This window comes from Polypterus senegalus, chromosome 9 (genome assembly GCF_016835505.1).
Source record: "Polypterus senegalus isolate Bchr_013 chromosome 9, ASM1683550v1, whole genome shotgun sequence".
NCBI lineage: Eukaryota > Metazoa > Chordata > Cladistia > Polypteriformes > Polypteridae > Polypterus > Polypterus senegalus.
In genome coordinates this window covers 36,039,944-36,061,963 of record NC_053162.1, presented here as the reverse complement: position 1 = coordinate 36,061,963, position 22,020 = coordinate 36,039,944, and the positions used below count along the sequence as shown (strand labels likewise).

The following is a 22,020-nucleotide window of genomic DNA, read 5'->3' as shown; positions in this document are numbered from 1 at the left end:
AAAATACAGCTTTGTAATTTGAGAAGTTTGATGGCTTTGTGGGCAGCGGGAGGCACGCAGAAAAAAATGCACACAACTTTCTTCTTTAGAAAAACAAATACAGTTGTTATCTTGGTGTCAGATAGTAATAATGGAAAGGCAAAAATGCTGTATCCAGCCGCGGTGCCTCCGGTTTAGGTTTAAGTAACGCAACTGGGAGGCTCCCTAACTCAGGACGACTAAAGGCACAATTTCACTTACATCGGTGCCTCGCGTGCTTTACTGGACCCGTCGGCTTAGGAAAGAAAAATCCGTGGAATTGTATTAGAGAGTCCCGTCAGAGGCATTTGGAAATAGTGTTAAGCGGCCCATTACCCACCCTCCTCCCCTCCGCATTTAAACGACCCCACTACCCCAGGCCAGGCTGTGAATGATGCGCCTCTCCGGCTCTGTTTACACTGATTAATTAACGCGTCCCCGCGGCATTTCTGCGGCTGCGGAGGCAGAGGTGGAAAAACGGCTCTCCAGACGATCATTTTATTTTGCGATCTTACAGCAGAGCCCACTGAAGATTTCACAAAGGACAGATCAGGGTAAATAACAGTAAAATAATCAAACCCAAAGCCTCTAATAAAACACCAGGAACCCCTGGACCGACAGGATAATATTTACCAAAGAGGAGCTAGGGGAGGAGGCGGCTAAGAGAGCATTTGACACCAGGAGCTGTGACCTTCCCAATCAATTACTGCCCTCGGCTCCCAGCAGTTCCACAATTTAACCACAAATTCGCTCTTTATGGGCTCATTTTTAACGTTCAGCCTTCTCGTTTACACCTTTGCCAAATCAACTGCGAAGAGCTCGCCGAATAAATGAGAGGAACAGCGCGCACAAGAAGCTTGCAGTCGTCCGGGGAGCGCGCACACACTCAGGCGCGTGCATGAAGGCAGGCTGGCGGGCGTGAATATGAACCTGCAAATAACCCGAGAAAACAAACCCAGACGATCACAGCAACCCGAACACTCATTAAGCGGATAAAAGAGTTAAAAAAGAAAGTACAAGTAGTCATGTGTAACAATTATTTGCACCTGTACGACTTAATTTGTGATCTAGCAAAGCAAAATCACAGAATATTATAATATTCTGAGATATTCACAGCTCGACTGCCCGGATGATAATTCATATATTTTTGCTTATATTTGTTTCAAAATTCACGTTAATGTTATTTTAGTACAGATTTGAATGTATACATTTTGGGTTGTGCATATATAATAGGGTGTCATAGTTGTGTGAGTACTGTTGGCCTAAAAATATGAACAGTTGGTGGACATATAAACTCAAACGGTGAGTGGCCACATTAACAGTGCAGAACAGGAGGACACGCACATGAATTGATTACATGTGTACTACACACCTTCGGTATATTTAATCAAGAAATGCAATATAAATACAGATATGACAAATATAAACAAAAAAGGTTGATATACAAATACGAATGAGCATTAATATTAAGAGTGAGCGACAGAACACTACCAAGAAAGAATAACCCATAAATACAGTACAGTATGTGAAAAAGCCGTGTTCAAAGGAACTCGCAAATAAGAGTCTGTGCATTAGTTACGGTATATAAATATATACATTATTTAAGTGAATCATATATATATATATATATATATATATATATATATATATATATATATATATATATATATATATATATATATATATATATATATATTCACAAAGTAGAATAATACAAAATGAAGATAACGCTGGATAGATAGATAGATAGATAGATATTAAAATACATTTAAGGTGTTTCGGAATTTGAAAACATACAGCTTTTACTTCAGCATTTACACATCGCTGCATATGAAAAGTTTAAAAATGCACATTTAATTTATTGCTTCATTGGTGGTCATGCATTTATCGATGTTTAAATATTTACATTGATTATTGCTTAGTATTTTATTGTTGACGCACAGAAATTGATCAGGTCTGAAAGATCTTGTCCAATGACCTCGTGTTAGTTATTGCAGAAATACACAGAACCACAATTTCCACCTTGTTTTTTCTTTCGTTTTTAAAATTGTTTCTTCTATAAGCAGGGCCTCGGGGAAGCCAGAGCCGATCCCATCTTCTCTTAAATAGTTTAATTAACCATAAGGGTATTTAAATTTGTCAAAAACCTAAGACCGTGTAAGTGTTTATACGATTCCACGCCGTGTATTTTATGATAACTCATAATATACAAAGCAGACGAAATGAACAAGTAAACGACGAAGTTTGATTAAGCAGGGACGACGGTAGCAGCACAGACTCAACATGACACCAGCACACGGCAACATTTGAGTGCTAATTTGAAACGCTCAATAAAGTCCCACAAGTGACTCTGGACACTACCCGCCCTGGCTGTACCGTAAATACGTTTATTTAACAGTATACCGAATGTGTTAAAAAACAAAAAAAAAACACATAACTAAACAGTTTATTCATTCGAAATTGTTTGCCTAGCCTAAGCGGCGAAAAGTGATTTTTTTTTGGATGTGCAGTTACGTAATGTCGAAAAGGAAATGGAGACACGTGCATTAACAGCGCAAGTGCCTGACAGGCTTCCACACATGAAGCCTGCCGGCGCTGAGCAACAGCGGGTGCACGTACTTCTTCTTGTCGGTACTGTAGGGACACATTTTCAGCTTTGACCCTGCATATCCATGCCGTTTTCAGAATTTTCAGTGGGAATCGAGTTTTCTTCTAAACATGTACGTGCGCTTAAGCGAATGTGTGTGAAAGAAAAAACAAACTTAAGTAAAACAACATAAGTAAATTAAGATGACAGTATTCCGGTGATCAAGTCCTAGACGGCCTGTTTCCTCCACCCTTATTCTTTGTAGCTCCCCATGTGTTTGCTTTTACTTTTTAATGTATCATATATTTACGGAGTTAACCATTTCAGGTTGTGTTTAAACGGTGTTCACACTAAAGCTCATGTGATGACGCAGACTACCTCAAAGACGACTTCCTCTGTGACGTCAGCGAGTCGGCGTTCAGTTACCTTTGCCGGCTTATTGATTAACCCTTGCGTGTCACCTTATCGGGCTGGATACTCTCCGTATGGAAGAAAATCTGTAGCTTTTAACTTGTAATCAGTTTGGAGCAGTTGAAGTCTTGGACCAAGCGATTTGGAATACACACCGATGTCTACATGTTTTTGATCCTCGCAAGTCTTAACCGCAACTTCAATTCCGCATAAATTTGAGCAGACCTTGTTAAATAAATAAATGCGTCTTGTATTACCGCAAAATGAGTGCCTGCACAGTATAATAAAACCCCCGTTATAAAAATTTAACTACAGTAGAAATTGTTTCCCCATATCTGATTGCACTGGCTTTTATATTTAATCTTACACACAATTGCAGAAATGAATGGAGATGTTTAGGGCACTTTGGGTGGGGGAGTGAGCGTTGGCATTTACAGCAATATTTTTGTCATAAAGGACGATTACCATTGACAGTCGGGATTGCATGGTAAACTTTGCAATAGTAATGTCAAAAGTGTATTCAGGGATGGCGTGACATGTGCTCTTTAAAGGAGAATTCTGGTCAGACTACAGGCTATATATAGGTGTGTGAGTGTGTGTGTGTGGGTGTGTGTGTCTCCTTCGGCCGTAGATGCTGGAGGATTTTTGATTTTGATTTTTTAAGTAGCGTCGCTCTGTTTGTTTTAGGAATGCAGTCGCTGTAATTTAATGCTTCCTTTCACATTTGCCCCCTTTGATTTTCTCGCTCCCTTCCAATCTTGACCGTTCAATCATGTAACTTCAAGGCTCACCATTTAAAATACTTTTTAACAGGACGTTTTTGTTTCGTCACAAAGATGTGCACCCCGTTAGGCGCTATACAACCACACTTTCAGCAGGACAATGCAGATAAACATTATACGCATAAAGAGTTTAATCCATTGAATTATTAGATTCGTGTATGTTATCTCATTTCGTTACACAACATGTAACTCATTCGTTATTGAGTGTGTAAAAGTATTTCAGCTATATAATTTTTTTAATCATTATGTGGAGATGCTTGCGTAAAAATAGTTATGCATCCTACTACTTAATCGTTTTATTTGTTATTTTAATTATAATCTTAATTCGAAAGGCACGATCCACATTTTCTCTGGAAATTTCAAGTGCAACTAAAGATCCAATGAAACGACGAATTATATTATTTATCGATCAACTGTATAAAACGTCGTTTTGTCTGTGTTGTGCGTAATTCAAACCCAACAAACATTTAATTTCTTTTTGTTAACGTACCTTACCTGTTGTACAGCTCGCAAAGAATAACCGTCAATATGCTCTAAATCAATACCATGTGCATCCTATTCGAGATAACGTTTCTGGTTATATTCAGAATAATTCGCTGTCTATTACACATTTACAAACTGTGTTGTGTTACAAGGTCTCGTTAGATATGTCCACTGTGCGTTTATAACAGAAATAACCAACTTTCGATAAAACAACTACAAAGCCATCAGCAGAGAGCCGTGGCCATGCGTGCCCCGCCGCTGCAATGAAACTTTAGACTCCAAATTCCAGAGACGCAAAACAAGCCGCCTTAATAAAAACTCGCCGTTTTCGTGAAGAATTCGCAAATAAAAGTTTATGCTTGTCAAAGCTGTTAAGGTGCGAGCTGTTGGGTGTGTATTTTTTTTTTTTTCTTTTTTCACTAAACGGCTCAGGCATCAGGGGTCATTAGCTGTGTTTTCTTTTTAAATCAGATGTCACCCCAAGTAACAGATTTTGATCCGAAGGCTCTTTTAAAATTGATTCCATGTGCGATAAGGAATGTGTGCGTATATCAACCGCCTCGAAATTATGGAAGATCTCCAAACATGTAATCTGAAGAGTCTTTCTTTCCTAGCAGCTCTTTGATCTTTTTAACCTCAGTTCAGACTACAAGGTGAAAAACACCATTTTAAGAACGACACTGGCATGTTTGCCGTTGTCTTGTGTATTTCACACAACGGCTGTGTTCCTGTATATTTCGATGTTTATTGTACAGGACTTCGTTTGTGTTTTTCAAAATCCCCACTTCTGTCATTACTAATGCGACTTCAAAGGGGCCTTGATCAAAGTGATCAGGACGGCAAACACATTTCAAATGTCTTTAAATTACGTAGTAATTCAATTAAGGGTAGCTTTTTTATTCAAACTGTTAGAATTTATATAGCGCTATTTATTGTTTTTGTTGTATTTTTCAAAAAAGAAAAACTAATATATTGATTAATAGACAAGATGATTTTCTAACAGCAGACAGTCGTATCTGCCTTGTTAACAAAGCGGAGGTTTACAAACGTACGGCCGTCCGTCTCAACGCGAGCGCACTGAAGGCACGGCCCGGTCCTCCGTTCCAAACGGTAGCGTGCGGCGTGCCCGGCGCTTAGTGGCCACGGGCTCCAAAAACGTCAGCAAATTAAATGAAACACTTTCAATCCACTTTCTGGACGGTCCTTTAAATAGCTTCTCCTGCACCTGACAACCTCAAACCGTCGTACACACCTGTGGGTGATAAGAATATTTCACTTCACACGTGAAATAAATGGTGCGTTTTGTCCATTACAATACGAAAAAAGTAAAGGAAAAGCATTACACCTTTGCATAATAATTTTACAAAATCTATTAAAATATAAATATGGATTCTACAGATATTAAAACGCTATATTTACATAATCTGTGGATTATGATATGCTTGGATGAGAAGATTATGATGTGTATTTTATTTTATTTAATTTTAATCTCATAGCTCAGAGAACAATACGCGCCTCACCACGAAGTGTCATTTTCAACAAATCCTTTTGGAGAGTATATATCTGCAGTACGATCAAAGACGGGTTCAGGGGGCATTTACACCGTCTGAATAAAATCCAGCCCTGCAATGTGTAAACCGTAAAGAGTTGCAGTCTTTTTTTTTTTTTTCCTGGTTTGGCTGTCCTGCTGGAAGCGATATTCTTTTAAAGGGTCCGGATTTCGGTATTTCTGGAAGTGCTGTTATCTGTTATTTGTGTGAAAGTGTGAAGCTGGTCGATGAACATTTGACTGAGGGTTATAAATCAGATGAATGCAAAGACGGAGGCAGTTGGGCACGTGTCTGCCCGGTGAGGGTCACATACTTAACTGAAGGTGACCCTGTGCCTCCCCCGTCAATATGCATCTTTATCGGCCCCATCTTTTGTTCCACTGTAGTTTTCACTGTGGGTTTCCTCCAGAGTCAATCCTAGTGCTGAAGTTATTTGTTATAAATACACCGCACATGGCATTCGAGGCTTATTACACAATGAGCACTACATATACAATTAACACTCCCTTTCTCTCTCTCTCTGTATATACATGCATGTACACACACACACACACACACACACACACATTAAACAGGCTCTCTTCTTGAGTACAACTTGCACCGTGTGCTGTCGCTTCCAATGAGAAGGCAGCGCGGGGTTATTAACTGTTTGCTATGATTAGAGTTCGGCGTTGATGGCACAAAGAAGCGAACACAGATAATTAATAACCCGATAATCCTCCGCGTGCTCATATTGCAGTCAAAAAGACTGTACCGGTCTTTAAGCATTTTAGCAGCTGCATAACAACAAAATCACATTTCTGTTAAGATTTGCATAATACGGATTTATATTCTTGGTTTGCACGGGCGCTAAAGAAAGCACAAAAGAAATCAACTGTATTATTGGGTCAATGGCGACACTTACAAACACACAGAGACACGAGAGCGCTCGCACATCTTTTTAGGAAGTATAGCCTGTAAAAAATATAGGCTAAGTATAATCAGTTTTGCACAAAACCTCAGAGATTAGATGATCACGCGATACTCAGGTCGGGAAAAAAAAAATCATTTTAATGAATTCCAAACAGTCGTATTATATGCTGTAATGAAGGCTGCAGACAACTGAAGAAACGTTTAAAACAAACTGCAGGAAATCATTTTCAAAGCCACGCGTTCGTTCTCCAGACGATTAGCAGATATTATACACTATTAAAAAAGCCCAAATACGATTAAAGATGTTGGCTGCAGATTTTCATATATTGATTCGGGGAATTTTAATTCTGAGGCGCTTGCTTTGTTTTAAGCCGAATTTATCTCTAGCCACTATCAGATTTATTTTTATTAAACGTAGACCAGCGAATGTATTCGCTTCCAAATCATCGGAGGAAATTCCAAGAATTAATATACATATGCAACAGCAAATATTCCAGTGAGAAGTTTTGGATATCCTCTCATTGGGGTATAATTAATGAGTAAGAATGTTTATTTTTACTTATTTCTCTCGGGTAACACTCCTCGTCCTGGAAACATATCCTCTCGAGGTAGACTGAAAATGTTATACGAATTAACATGGTTTGAGGATTTGTATTGTTACATTAATTGGAGCTTTATTTCAAAACAAACACACATAAAAGGTTTCGCAAACAAGTGGCATGCGTTATTTAAAGAGTCATTGATAACTGAAACATATATATTTTTTTTAAAAAAGGGTAGGATGCATGTATTTAACAGAGCCTGCCCCTTATATCTTATCTAATTGAAATCGCCACTGCATCATTTTCTAAGGGCGCAACAGAATAAGCAAACTGATCATAAATTTGCTAATTAGAGTTTTCTCACCAAGACACAAAGGTGTTAATGAGTTTAATTCCAATGCTTGTCATTGTTCCTTTTCACATCACTTATTTACTAATGGGCCAGAGGCTCTGCTCGCTACTCTTTTGTGGAGATTTTAATTTGCCTTTTTTCTCGTGTCTTTGATGTAAAATTGTGACCTACAACTGTTTGAAGACTCTTATTATGAGAAAATTAAGTCGGCCCTTCAATCTCTGCGTGCACTACAGTTAAGACCGCACAATGTAAACCAAAAGGAATTCCAGGTCAATTCAAACGATACGTGTCTTAAAGCTGCAGCGGCCTCCTTCATTCTTAAATGTCCCACCACGACAGGTTTACTTACAACAAAAAAGTGCACGATCTCTTTATTTTCATGGTCTGCAGTGTGTAATTGTTTTCCTTCTTCAAAGAATATAGGAACTTTACTTTGCACATACCCTAAAACAACTTACAGCGTATTTCGACACCGCTGAATTAAATAATGGATACTTTTTATTTTGAAGCACGCGAGATCGAGATCAAAGCAGATCGAAGTCAAATCAAGTCCACGGGAAAAAAAAGAAGGAGTGATTGGCGATTGTTAAAATGAGATTTGAAAGGCGCACTGATAAAAAAAAAATATCGCAACGTCAGTAAACACATTTAGGAAAAAAGTGACAAAGTCGCGGAGAGACGAAAAGCGAAAGAACATGTAGGAGGGCGGGGGGAGAGAGAGAGAGAGAGAGAGAGAGAGTCGGACGGAGAAGTAGGGACTTGAGAAGGGGAGAGGGGAGGGGCCTCCTGCCGACTAGAAATGTCAATCAGAGCTAAGAGTCCCAATAATCTGAGGCAATCTGTAAGGACCTGACCTCCGTCCATTCAGATCAATAGTGAAGTGAGAGAGGGATCGTTTACACGGACTCTGCGTGAGGACTTCCCCTCCAGTGTGTAATCCCTTCACTGTACAGCGGATACCGGAGGACTGGAAGGGCCGCTCTCCTGCCCGTGCGGTGTTTTTGGTGACTGAAGCCCTGTCTTCGATCATGTCTTTCCCTCAGCTGGGCTATCAGTACATCCGGCCAGTGTACGGGTCGGATCGCAGCGCACGGGGCGGCGGGGAAATCGGCGCGTCCGGGACGCTGTCCAGTGTCTTGTCCACTATGTACGGGTCGCCCTTCGCGGCGGCCGCGGCGGCTGCAGCAGCGCACGGATATGGGGCTTTTCTGCCCTACACCAGCGACATCTCTATCTTCCCGCAGCTGGTGAGCATTCCTATCTGTTCAATGGTTATCACCCGTGTTGTCGTTTTTAACTTCGCCTGACTTGGTGTTTTTATTCCGGTTACCGAAAAGTTGAGATTTCAACGATTTGAGTGTCTTACTGTTCTTTAAAATGATTTCAAGCATGTCAATCAGATGCGGGCATTTCCGTTCTCCTTTTTCTTCGGAAAACGCCTGGGGTTTCATCCCAAGCGTTTACAATTGTTAAGGATCTGTGTTCCAAAAGCAGAGACGGCCTCCGAAAAGGAGCGACGTGTTGGCAAATTAATTATGATTGAACAACATCATTTAAATATTTTGTTGAGCAAAAGAAACACACACCCGAGGCGCTTAAACACACCGACCAGGCTCTCTTCGCGCTGTTATTTTCTGTCTTATTTCTGTCAGGGTTGATTGTAAACTTTTGAAACTTGACAATTGTGTCGTTTATATAGGAGATGATGTATTTATTTATGGCATATCGGAAAAGTAGGCAGGAAAAAAGGGAGTATAATTTAAAAGTTGTGCTTGTGAATATAAGCGTGGGTATATGTGTGGATAACCGTTTAAAAATTAAAGAGAATTAAATGATGCCGTGAAATCCAGGTCTATTTTCATAATGCCGTGTGCAGATCAGCAGACGAGAATGACTCTTTCTTTATGGCCTGTGAAAGTTTATATGAAGTATTATTTGTTTTAGAAATAGCACAACTTTTGCACGTAACTGCGTGTACGCTTATTTTGTTTTGCGTGTAAACACAGAAAGGAGCAAGTTGTTGCATATGATAAATATATTTGCACAATAAAAAAATGTATACCCAGAATTAAACGTAAACTTTTAGGAACTGTCATTTTTTATAGTTTGTGTATTTATATTTATTTTTTTTAAATGTCTTTCAAAAATAGTGCTAAATATTCATATGTAAGTGTAATTCATTTATGGACATATGCCGATAAACATAGCACACATATTTTACGTTCATTATTTCGAGTGTGATGATGTTAAATGACGTCTCTTCTGTTTTACACTCTAATTGTTAACTTTAGCCTGCTTTAGCGGACACTTGTGTCCTTTTCCCATTGTGTATCTCCTCGCTTATTTGCCTCCATTTTTGTCCCCAGGGCGCTCAATACGAGCTAAAGGACAGTCCGGGGGTCCAGCACCCGGGATTCCCGCATCATCACCCTGCTTTCTACCCTTATGGCCAGTACCAGTTTGGAGACCCTTCCAGACCCAAAAACGCAACCAGAGAGAGCACGAGCACTCTGAAAGCCTGGCTGAGCGAGCACAGGAAGAATCCGTACCCCACTAAAGGGGAGAAGATCATGCTGGCCATTATCACCAAGATGACCCTCACGCAAGTGTCCACTTGGTTCGCTAATGCTAGGAGGAGGTTAAAAAAGGAAAACAAGATGACATGGGCACCGAGAAGTCGGACTGATGATGAAGGGAATGCATACAGCAGCGATCACGACGGAGAAGAAGGGGACAAGCGCGACGACGACGAGGAAATCGACCTGGAAAATATAGACACTGAAAATATTGAGAGCAAGGATGATTTGGACGAGACCGATCCAGATTTGCACCCAGACCTCAAACTGGACGGGAGGAGCGACTCCGAGGCTTCAGATGGCTATGAGGACTTAAGTGGGGCCGACGAGGGCTTTTTAAATTCTGTAGTAGTGAAAGAAAACAAAGTCTTTGAGGAGGACATTCGGGGGGATTCCATGAGAAAGCACAGTCCCGGAGAGCAGCTTAAAATAAACTCACCCGCCTTGGACAATAATGCGTCCCCAGCGCAGAAACCCAAAATTTGGTCCCTGGCAGAGACGGCCACCACTCCCGACAATCCTCGGAAATCCCCCTCCGTACCCGCCGCACAGCCCCTCATCGGCCAGCACAGACTGCTTTCTTGCCCAGTGGGCAAAATCCAGAACTGGACAAACAGGGCTTTTTCCGCTCACTCCCTGGCACTAATAAACTCGAACCATTATTTGGGACTAACGAACCAGACGACTGCGGCTTTGAGCAGAAATCAAGACGAGCAGAGCCATCGGCCCCAGTCCCCGCCGACAGGTACATAAACCGCCTGGCTACGCGGCCGCTTGTACTGTGTGTAGATCGTATGGGTCGGTGGTCTGTGTTAGCATGTTAGCACACTGAAGGCAGACGAGGGTTCCTTGTTAGGGATATCCAAACCTGGCATCCTATTCGAATGTCCAATTTTGAAAGAAGAAAATGGCCAATGTTATAATCATGCATGCCGAAGTACGGGCCTGTACGCCCCGTGCGCTTTCAACGAGGAGCATTTCAGTTTGGGGCTTTGCGTTTTAACTTCTACAAGCAGGTCCTTCCCCACTTTCTAAATTGTACTCATTTCAGTCAAATGTAGCCTATTTGAAAATATGTTTCGTAATAGAAATCAACTGGGAAAAGGAGACGACAAAAAGAGGAAAATAATTGAAACTGCAATAATAAACAGTAGGAAAGAGTGTTCTAGGGTGATGAATGATTTATTAAATGTGCTTATTTATTATTTTTAGACACCCCAGAGCATGCATCGTCTTAAATGTATCTAATATTTTTTGAATATCATTCAGTTTTGTAAAGGTTTTACCGTGCGTCTTTATTTAACTGATTTTGGTAAACCATTTTTTCTGTTATTTTACAGAGTTGATAAATTCACTAAAGTATTATCAAAGTTCACTTTAGACGTCTCTTTTATTTTGTAGATAGACAATTAGACCTTTTTCATTTTCACTTTCCTTAAGGTTTTATATGGTGCATAAAAACTCCTCATTTTGGCTCGGATGCCATTAAATACAACTTTATTTTTGCGCTTATTTCAGAAAGATCGAGTGCCTTGGAAATAGAGAAGAAACTCCTAAAAACAGCCTTTCAGCCAGTTCAAAGAAGGTAAGCTTTTAAGTTCAATTTTGGGCTTTTTGTTTAAAGTAAAATTGACATTTATACAATAAAGTTATGTCCATCCTAAAATATTCTAAGTGATTTTTTTGTTTTGTTTAGTAGCACGCAATTTTGCATTTGTCTGAAGTGTCCAGTTTTATTAGCCAAGTGACCTTTTACCAATTGTTATAATAATACTACATTTTATTTATATAGTGCCTTTGCCATGCTGCGATGTATAACTGGTTTGTGGCGTCGCAAATTTTAAAATAAATTGCTTTATTTTTTTCTTTCTCTCTCTTCTCTTTTCCTCTTAGGCCTCAGAACCAGCTAGAAGCCGCGATGGTTTTATCGGCGCTTTCTTCTTCATAGCCGCATTTTTTTTCTATTGTATTTTTATTTTTATTTTTTCCCCGTCCGTTTTCCGGAATGTAAAAAGTATTTCTCTGTACACATAACCTGTCAGCATGTCCCGTGTTAAACTGCTAATGTAACATTGTACGAATAGTACACTTTGTGACTTTTTCTTTTTTCCTTTCTTTCTTTCTTTCTTTCTTTTTTTGTAAGTTCAGTGACAATTAGATGTCTAAAATGTTTTGTATATAAAGTTTAAAAATGTACATATGTGTGAACCAAATTGTACAAGAAAGTATATATTTTGGCTAATAAATGAAATGTTACAACTTTGAGTGATCATCTCTCTTATTAGGAATACGGTGGTTCTGCTGGTTTGAATATGGTGCGCGTCTGCGATAAGTTGCCGGGGTTTGTTCCCATATTTGTCCCCACAAGAGTACGCCAGCCAGTGGTCGCTGCACCCGATCGTGAGCTTTTGTCTGGTTTGGAACGCTGGTGTACATATTCAGAGTTACACCAGGGCTGACGGTTACATTAATAGTCAAACCTGAATAGTAAGACACAGTAATCACTCATAATAATACAACATTGCATACATAAGCGGCAGGCAAGTCTCCCTATGAAGGCAGTGAAAAAATACATACTTGTTTTTTAGAAATGAAAACTGAGCTCATGGTGTAAGTATTTACATTTTTCTGCTGTGGTTCGCTTACTACCTCCGGCAATATTTACATACTGTATTTAAATGGAGCAGTGCGCGCTGGCAGAGCCGGCCAGGAGAGGCGCTTTGTTAGACGCGCGCGCCCTCTACAGGTGCATGTGCTCACTTGCTGCACTGGTTTTCAGTATTTCTTTTCCTAAATGATAGCAATACCGTTTAGTGCTAGCCAGATTCTATACTTTATGTTCCGATGTCATTTGTTCGAGACAGTAAATAAAAATATACAAGCAGCTACCAAAGTGTTGGGGAAATATTTGTGGATCTACAACTTTATGAATGGTTATATCTGGTGGTTGGAATAAAAGTGCATTAGTCGAGCCAGAACGTCACATTATTAAAATAAGATTTTTGGTTGCATTGATTGCCCATATATTGAAGTGCACCTCTCTTACAGTTTAAGTGTGTCGTTTTTAGCTGTTCTACCACGGTTCTCGAAAACTATCGTGCCGGATGGCATTAGCTGCGCCCTGCGCTTTCCCTGCGACTTTGGAAACGCCCAACGGTTTAAGGTGCCGTTAGAAAAGCGAGCGACTTATTGGCTTTGGGTGGCAATGATATTACAAAAATTCAGATTTGTACGGCAAATCTACAGCAAACAAACCCCAAATGCGGGATTTACACCTGTGAAATGAGTATAAGGAGTATGCCAACCTCCTTCCAAACTTGAGACATCTGGCATAAGTTTGTAAAAAGTACCAGTTATATTTATGAGTAACGCATAAGAATAACGCAAGGAAAGATTCTTTCCTTTTTATCGCAGGATTATTAAAGTAACTGCTCACTTTACAAATCTATGGCATTGTCCGTTATAAGGAATAGGAGATATTTACAAATTTTAATATTTTTACATTTTTCGACATGTTTTTGGGTGTTGAGAAACAGTAAAAAAAGATACATTCGTTACAACTATACGAACAAAAATAACCCAATACGTTTATAAAGTTAAGAAACCGTCCCTGTGTGGTTATTGTTTTAAAAACTTTCCGTAGGTTGTGCCTCATAAGATGGAACGAATACACGGAAGAATGGCAATAAAAGTTTGTGTAGCGGCCTGCCTTCGAGCAGTTTCGCGAGGAGACCACCTGGACCTCCAAACGCTGGCGTTAAATCACACGGAACACCGAGAAGTGTATTAAAAGGACCATTCAAAACGGGAACTCGCCGTGTGAGCAGAATGCGGAGCAATTCGTACCTGCACTTTCAACCGGACTGCAACACGCAGAAGAGCACGCATCTGGTAAAACAGATCACCATCGAATTGCGTGCGCCGGACATCGTGCTTAAGGCCACAGTGTGTGCTCTTCGATCAATCACGCGCAATAAACAAGCGAACTAACGGGCTCTGAAGGTCCTCCGGTGTCCATGTCCAGGTCATATCAGAGGGGGGAACGAGCCGGCGAAACGACCACCTGTTCAGCAGCTTTCGTCAGGCTACGGGAGAAATCTCAACCGATCAAGTATTTATCAGATGTATATAGCGCCTTTCAGCACCTGTGCTATTGATTAAAATCGAGACAGCGGATTTTTTTAATGTGACCTTTTGTGTAATTGAAATAGTTTTTCTAAAGATCAATGCAAAAATGTTATATTAGAAAATTAAAATTAATTTCGAAAAGAAAAGAAAAACAAATATTAATTCTGATATAACCGCCGCCAATTTTTAGGTTAAAGCAAGGATTAAAACTAATTAAACTTTCCTTTTTATTATGATTCTGATACCCTTTATCCAAGGCGACGTACAACACTGGAGATACAGTTGGTTGCATTTCTTTTGTTTCTCCTACTCGAGCACAGGCAGGTGAATTTACTCGCTCAGGGTCACACAGCCATAGTAGTGGGATTTAAACCCACGACCTCAGGGTTTGACGCCCAAAGTCTTGAGTCACTGTTCCACATTCACTTTTAATCATAACTTCATGTCTCGAATGTTGAAATGTCCAGAAGTTTAATAACATCAAGACGAATAAATCAGGACAACACTTAAAGGCATTCTCTTTTAGTTTTCACTGAAACTGATTTGAAAATTCGCCCGCAGTCAAAATGCAGCTTTATTAAAATATATTGTATATGTGTGTGTATTATGAATTATATATATTTGTGTATAATACACACATATACATACTGTATACACTGATAGATATTGTATATATACCTGTATGTATTATGTATTTATACAGTATATATAACTATATATATATATATATATATATATATATATATATATATATATATATATATATATATAATACACACATATATACTGTATAGATAGTTAAGAAAGGCGCTATAAAATACAGCGGTAGATATCGATTCCAACATATGGGAAAGCTTTCCCAAACTTGAGAAAACACGTGTATAACATAAGCAGTCATTTCAAGGGGCAGGCAGAGTTGTGCGTTCCACCCCCCCACAGAGAAACAACCTTTATTTAATGTAGCGCCATTTTACAAGGTACGCCGTTATGGTGTAGCTGCCCGCAAGTGCATATTAGATATTTACCGTTCGAAAATGACCAGAACAGGAGCCTAAAATTCGGGGTCTCGGGCTTGGAGGTTAGGGAACTTGACCGGCGATGCGCGTCTTGCTGTCTAATCAATTATCTCTCACAAGCGAGCGGCGCTCCTTATGAATATTCATGAATGTGCTCGCCCCGCCCGCCAGTTCGTTTCCTAAACTTTTCCACAGCTTGTGACTTTTTTTTCCCTTTTTTTTTCTTTTCTTTTTTTATGGGCTCATCAGAGAATGCGCGTCAGGTGCGTTTTCACCTTCTCTTCCAGATCCAGCAGGGAGTTAAAAGGACTTATCAGAATTATGGAATGAATATGATTGATGCTTTCTTATTTTAAATAAATCTTTGGTGCAGTTCCACAAAAGATGAGCTGACTATAAGTAACTCGATCGCATGTATTTCCATTTAAATACAATGTATGCAATATTTTACAATTAGTTCAACAAGGGGCTCAAACCTGTAAATAATAATAATTTTTACACACTCCAGCTTTACCTGAACGCTTAGAGTGTGAAAGTAACTTTTAAAAGTGCGTATGTGGAAGGTATGGACCCAACTGTACACTTGGACTTTGCTGAAATAATTTCGCATTTACAATGGAATTGGGTTTATTGATTTTATAATTTCTTGGTATGTCATCTACACATAAATACAACTCATTTCTCCAGTGTTTACAATTTGTAAAAATGTGTTTAGTTTTTGTGAATATATAGTTCAGAATAAATTTTTATTATTATTAGATGTAGTTTTAATTTATTTTATTGATTTTCTATTCTATTATTTTTTAGAGTGCTTGTTTTTTTTGGAAAATCATATTTAGTATTAACTGGTATCATACGCCTGTGTATAAAATGCTTTTTAAAATTCATTTTAAATGCATTAATTACACATTAATCATCTGGGGTTTTTTTTCCTTAAAATGCAACCAGTTTATATCATTTTAAAATTTAGTTTCGTAAAGTCTTTATTACATCTGTTCAGCGATCGCCATTCACAGCACCCGTGTCCTGGGCCCTTGCGCTGAGGCTCTCATAAGGAACAGATTTAAAAGAGACAGGAGACCGCCATTAATCATTTGAATTCAATTTAAATGAAAGGGATAATTCCAGCATAAGAAAAAGAAGCAATCTGCGGCTTGCCTTCCTCTGATCACTGCATAAAATGTCTGATTAAAATGCTGAACCTGAAACAAAGTAATGATGGTGGCCTGCATACCCATACGTGTCCGACAGGCCTCTTTGCTATTCAGCAAATGGAAGATATTAACCAACATTTTGCTTAAAGCTACACAGAGGCCGTTTCCATTAGGACACGGTGTCATTCATTTATTCACGCGTTAAGTGGATGTCCTTGTGGCTAATGAGTAATAATCAACATTGACTTCACTTTATTCCTTCCCTCCCAGCAATGTTAAATACTCAGATGCAGCCCCGGTGCTCACACACTGGAGACTGAGAGTGCAACGGGGAGGGAAATCATCACAGAAGTGGTCCGGATCTAAGAGGAAGGCGGCACACGAGCCTCGTATGGTCTTCTTCTCGCATTGTGGTGTACACATCAGCCTTCTAGAAGTGAAGTTTCATTTTATTTCTTCAGGTTTCAGAGAAATGTTTAACCTCCCTACTGATCAGAAGCCGTAAGTCTCCTCCATTTGAATTATTTTCAAGCAGCGGGGCAGGATTTCACACTTTTGGAGACTTGAGATGGTATCAGGAGCTGGCAGCTTTCTGCCGATTTCATGGGATATAATTATCCCTTTCAACTGGAGTGGCTTTAACTAATCTGGCTGTAACCATTGTGTCTGATAAGCAATTGTCGTGAAACAAAGGGGAGACGCATGAGGCAAGGCAGCGCCAAGTCCACCAGGCAGAGGAGCCCCCCTCGGGTGCGGGGTCCAAGCTGTTAGTTCAAGGTGATCCGTGCCTTCTTGGTGCACTCTGATTAGCTACGGTTCTGGATGTTTATGATCCAGAAAAAGGTTCAAACGGATTACCTCTGCTCAGGGAGTGTGGTGCAACGGTCATGGCTTTGGACTTCACACCCAGTGGTTATGGGTTCAAATCCTGCTGTCGACACCGTGTGACCCTGAGCAAGTCACTGGGAATACAAAAGAAATGTAGCCAGTTGTGTCTCAAATGTCGTAAGTCCCCTTGGATAAAGGCATCAGCTAAAATAATTAATAATAATAACAAGTAAAAAAGCTGCCCCCCATAAGGAGGGAGTGGGCACCTCATAGCACACAGATCACTTGTGCCATGTCATTCAAGACGCATACAAAAGTGCACAGGTAAAGGTGGACATGCCACGGGACTGGAATAACAAATGGGGCCTCCAAAGTGAGCTGCATGTTTAGGGGTCTTCCAGAAGCGTTCGCTTTGGGACATGAAGAGGTTAACAGAGTGGGAGGGATCAAAGCACATTGACTGTCACCTGACCACTCTGGTGCTGGCAGAGCCCACCTGGGCTGACTTTTAGAAAGATGTTAATGTTTAGTAGGTTAAAGAATAGGCTTTAAGTCTCGACTCCCCCAAAGTCGTCCTGACGACTGATTTGACCAAAGTGATCGAAGGTTCAGAAGTGTCCGCCATCACTGGGTAATCGGCTGGGGGGGCCATGAGCTGTGGGCTCTGAATTACCCTTGGATTTGTTCATTTAGCTGGTGTTTTAAACCAAAGTGACCTACAAATCATATGTGCCATATTTAGGAAGGTAAAGTAACGGCAAGTTTTTAATCCAACTTTCTTCAGTGGAACGTTTTTCTATATTGGACATCATCCTGCAGTGTTTCGATGTACAATAAGGCACAACTCATGTCACTGTGTCACTGCTGGCAGCTTAAATGGCTCATAAAGGGGACAGTGGTGGCACTCTGTCTCCCCCACCCTAGACACTAGGACACATTGCCAAGCAGACATTACTGTTGAGAGTGACAATCCATAGTGAATGCAATCTCAGAGGTGGTGGGCTACAAGTGCCTCACTCAGGATCACAAAGTGGGGCAGCGTGGGGGCTGAACTGGCAATTGTGTGGTCAACTACCCAGCAAATTAACTGTGACATAGTGGGTAAGGCGCTGGATTTCAAACCCTGAGGTTGTGAGTTCAAATCCCACGGCTGACACCATGCGACCAGGAGCAAGTCACTTGCCTATGATCCACCTGGAAGAATAAAAGAAATGTAACCAATTGTATCTCAAATGTTGTAAGTCTCCTTGGATGAAGGCAGCAGTTAAACAAGTACATGTGATAAAGCCACTCCATTTAGTTATATCATCCAAAAAAACTTCATTTTATATAGTGCCTTTCTACACTGACTAGAATCCATTAGCATAGGCTTGCTTACATATTTCAACAATGTGAACTCTAAGCAAGTCAAGACAAAATGTCAGAAAGATTTGGGGTGCCATAGGCTAACCATTTAAAAAGATGAAGGAACAATTGAAGTGAAGGATTTGGTAGCACCCACGTGTCCTGGCCCTGTGTTGGTCTGTTAATGGCAAAGACGGGTGCCGATTTACAGGCGGCAGACTGGAGGAGGCGAAACATGTGATGACATCTCAGGTCCTCTAATTATTATACACTAATGATATATAAACTGTTATATGTATATTGTGGACACCAGGGGGCATCACAGGCCCCAACTCCATTCCTTAACTACACAGATGCAAGTCCCAGGTGCAAAAGACTTATTTTTATTTCTTCACAAAAAAAAAAACTTTTCACAAGCTTTTCTTCAAATATAAGAATCTTCACAGTAAGTAATTTCTCAGCCTCCACTCCAGGTGTGTGTCACCCTACACCGCTCTCGACTGCGGTAGGCAGAGCAATTGCTTTACAATTTGGACCTGGGAGTACCTCTGGTGCAACAACGTCACCACCATGAAGCACTACTGGCTCAGGCAAAACCTACCTAGGACAGGAGAGTGTCCCCCTGACAGCTCCCCCTGGTGGCACACAAGTACCCCAACAGAGCCACCGATTGGGGCTACAGCATCTATGCTGCCCTATGGGAACACAAATATGAGCTCCAATAAAGGGATGCTGCCACCCAGCAAACAGGGGGAAGGCTGTCTCGCACTGTGCCTCTGTTATGATGGCCTCCTGGCCGGGTAAGGAACCACAATCCATCCCAGCCAGGATGCCAGCCTGACTTTATCTTCTATGACAACACTTATATGTAGAAAGAGAGACAGAAAGAGAAAGAAAAACAATAATTTGAATATACATGCTGTGATATACTGGCGCCTTGCACCCTATGCTTGCTGGGATAGAGTCCAGCTGCCCTGTAACAGTGCTCAGGTGAAGGCGGTGCAGGGCAAACACACAAACACACACAAACACACACACATCGGGGGCTAATTCAGCCTCATCAATCCATCTAACCTCATTTCGCACCATAGACTAAATAAATATATTTTTACAGTGTACTTAAGTATGTTTACATTACACATACACACATACAGTATATGTATAAATTTATACATATATACACACACACACACATACATTTGTTTTACATTACATACACGCTTAAGTAAATATATACACATACACACAAATAGTAGACACATATACAGTACACCTATATATTTTACATTACTGTCACACATATTTAAATAAATATATATACAGACACACAAACATACAGTATACATATATACAGTTTACTTACTGTATATATTTTAAACCTGTGTTTTAAATTTTATATACACACACAAATAGTAAATTTATATTTACAGTTGACACACATACAGTACACCTATATATTTTACATTACCCACACACACATTTAAATAAATATACACACACACACACACACAGAGGACACATATAGTTCACTAACTGCATATATTTTAGAATACACACACATTTAGATAAATATGTATATTTATCTAAATACAGTATGTGTGTGTGTAATCTAAAATATATACATATACACACATACAGTAGAAACATATACAGTACACTTCTAGATTTTAGATTATATAAACACACATATACATGTATGGTGTATTTGTACAACATATATGTTTGACGTTTTTTTCCTTCTACGTAAGACTTGCCTGACTCCGGTCATGTTGCAGTGTATATCTAAATTCCACATGTATTCTTTGCACAGTATATTGCATATTCATATGCCCACATACCGTATCCTAATACCGCTCGATAGCTGCATATACGCAGTATAAAGTGCACGCACTACCCAGTATTCAGTCGTTTGCCAGCGCGAGCAGGTCTGCACTTAAAGCGCTAGTGCCTGGCAGCTGCCCGCTGGCCTGAACCCCAAGTGCGGCGCCTTAACGCGTTTGTCACACATTGTCACACATTGTCACTCTTTCCGCGGTGCTCTGTAGTTTGCCAAGCGCTGCGCACACAAGGCGCGGCCCCGCTTCTGACTTTGCAAGGCGCCTTATTTCTGGAGGGATGTTGCTGTGTTACTGCTTCAGCCCCGTCTCTCGAATGTGTCGATGCGGATGTGTAATTTACCCGAGCTGTGTTCTGCCATCACCCCCTATTCTTAACCATAGTGGCTCAGATATTAGGCTACACTGTAACCCAAAAGGATGCCAGTGTGATCTGATTGGGCGCCGTGCAAATCATGACTTGTAAAGTGTTCGCTATTGGAAGGCAAGGTATAAAATGAAGATTGCTGTAGACCTCTTAAACTTAATTGGGTCAGTTCTAATCAGTTCCATTTTCTGATAATGAGTAGTGTGTGCATTTTCGCAGCTCCTGACTATAGTTTTGTTTTCTTTTTGCACTCCCCATAATGACTGGTCATAATTCCTCCCTTTATCACCTTCATGCGATGTGGTGGGGTTTGCTTTTCGACACTGCCTGCTTTACGCTTTTGTATGTTTTGAGAATTCGTTTACAAACCTACCCCAGTGCCGTTTTATTTTCTCTTGCGCCCCCAATACTTGTAATATCGGACAGCAGGGAGAGGAGCAGCTCCGGTGCCCCCTTCTAATCAAGTCTGAACCCAGCAGATATACGAGGCTGGCAGACCTTCCAATTCTGCAGCCCCCTGTTTCTCCACTCTTATTTTTTCTTTTTGGAGTCGTTTTTAACCAAATGCTTTATGACTTGCAGAATGCGGAAATTCAAAATAAAAAGGCACAGTCGAGCGCCTGCCTAATTGAGGTACATTTGTCATTTTCAGCGGCTTTTATTTATTCATTACAATTAGCAAATGCAGACACAGAGCGGCTCAGCATTGTTTGCCAAATGTATTTACTGTTAGACATGCTCGAAAACAAAACGCACGGAAACACTTCCCACATCTTAAGAATATTAAATTAGCTTAAAAAAATAAATGGCAGCTCTCTAATCTGTGTCTGTTTGAAAGGCCGTGGGCCTCGACTGATCCAATAAACCTTCGGTGGGATTTCAAATGGAGCCATCAGCTGCAGTCTAAATAAAGAGTAAATAAATAGAAGAGAGAGCCCCATTGCTGCCTTCAATGAAAAGCGACGCAAATAAAGAGGACGACTCGGGTTGTGGGCCATTCTCCCGGCTGCCCATTGTTCGCCGTCACCTCTCTGGACAGGGTATTGAGTGGGTGACCGCCCAGGCCCCGGGACGTACAAATGTCAGGGCTATTGTGCCGCGGGGCCGCCTTTGAAGCGGCCGTGGCCCTTTG

General features: G+C 40.5%; 1 protein-coding gene across 1 annotated transcript; it reads left to right on the top strand.

Annotated features, from left to right (window-relative positions):
• The first annotated feature begins 8,464 nt into the window (after positions 1 to 8,464).
• Positions 8,465 to 12,443, top strand: irx3a (iroquois homeobox 3a). Its single transcript, XM_039762922.1, has 4 exons — positions 8,465 to 8,887; positions 10,007 to 10,961; positions 11,735 to 11,801; positions 12,110 to 12,443. Exons 1-4 carry the CDS (start codon positions 8,669 to 8,671, stop codon positions 12,162 to 12,164), a joined length of 1,296 nt encoding a protein of 431 aa, XP_039618856.1. The 5' UTR covers positions 8,465 to 8,668; the 3' UTR covers positions 12,165 to 12,443.
• Positions 12,444 to 22,020: the final 9,577 nt, after the last annotated feature.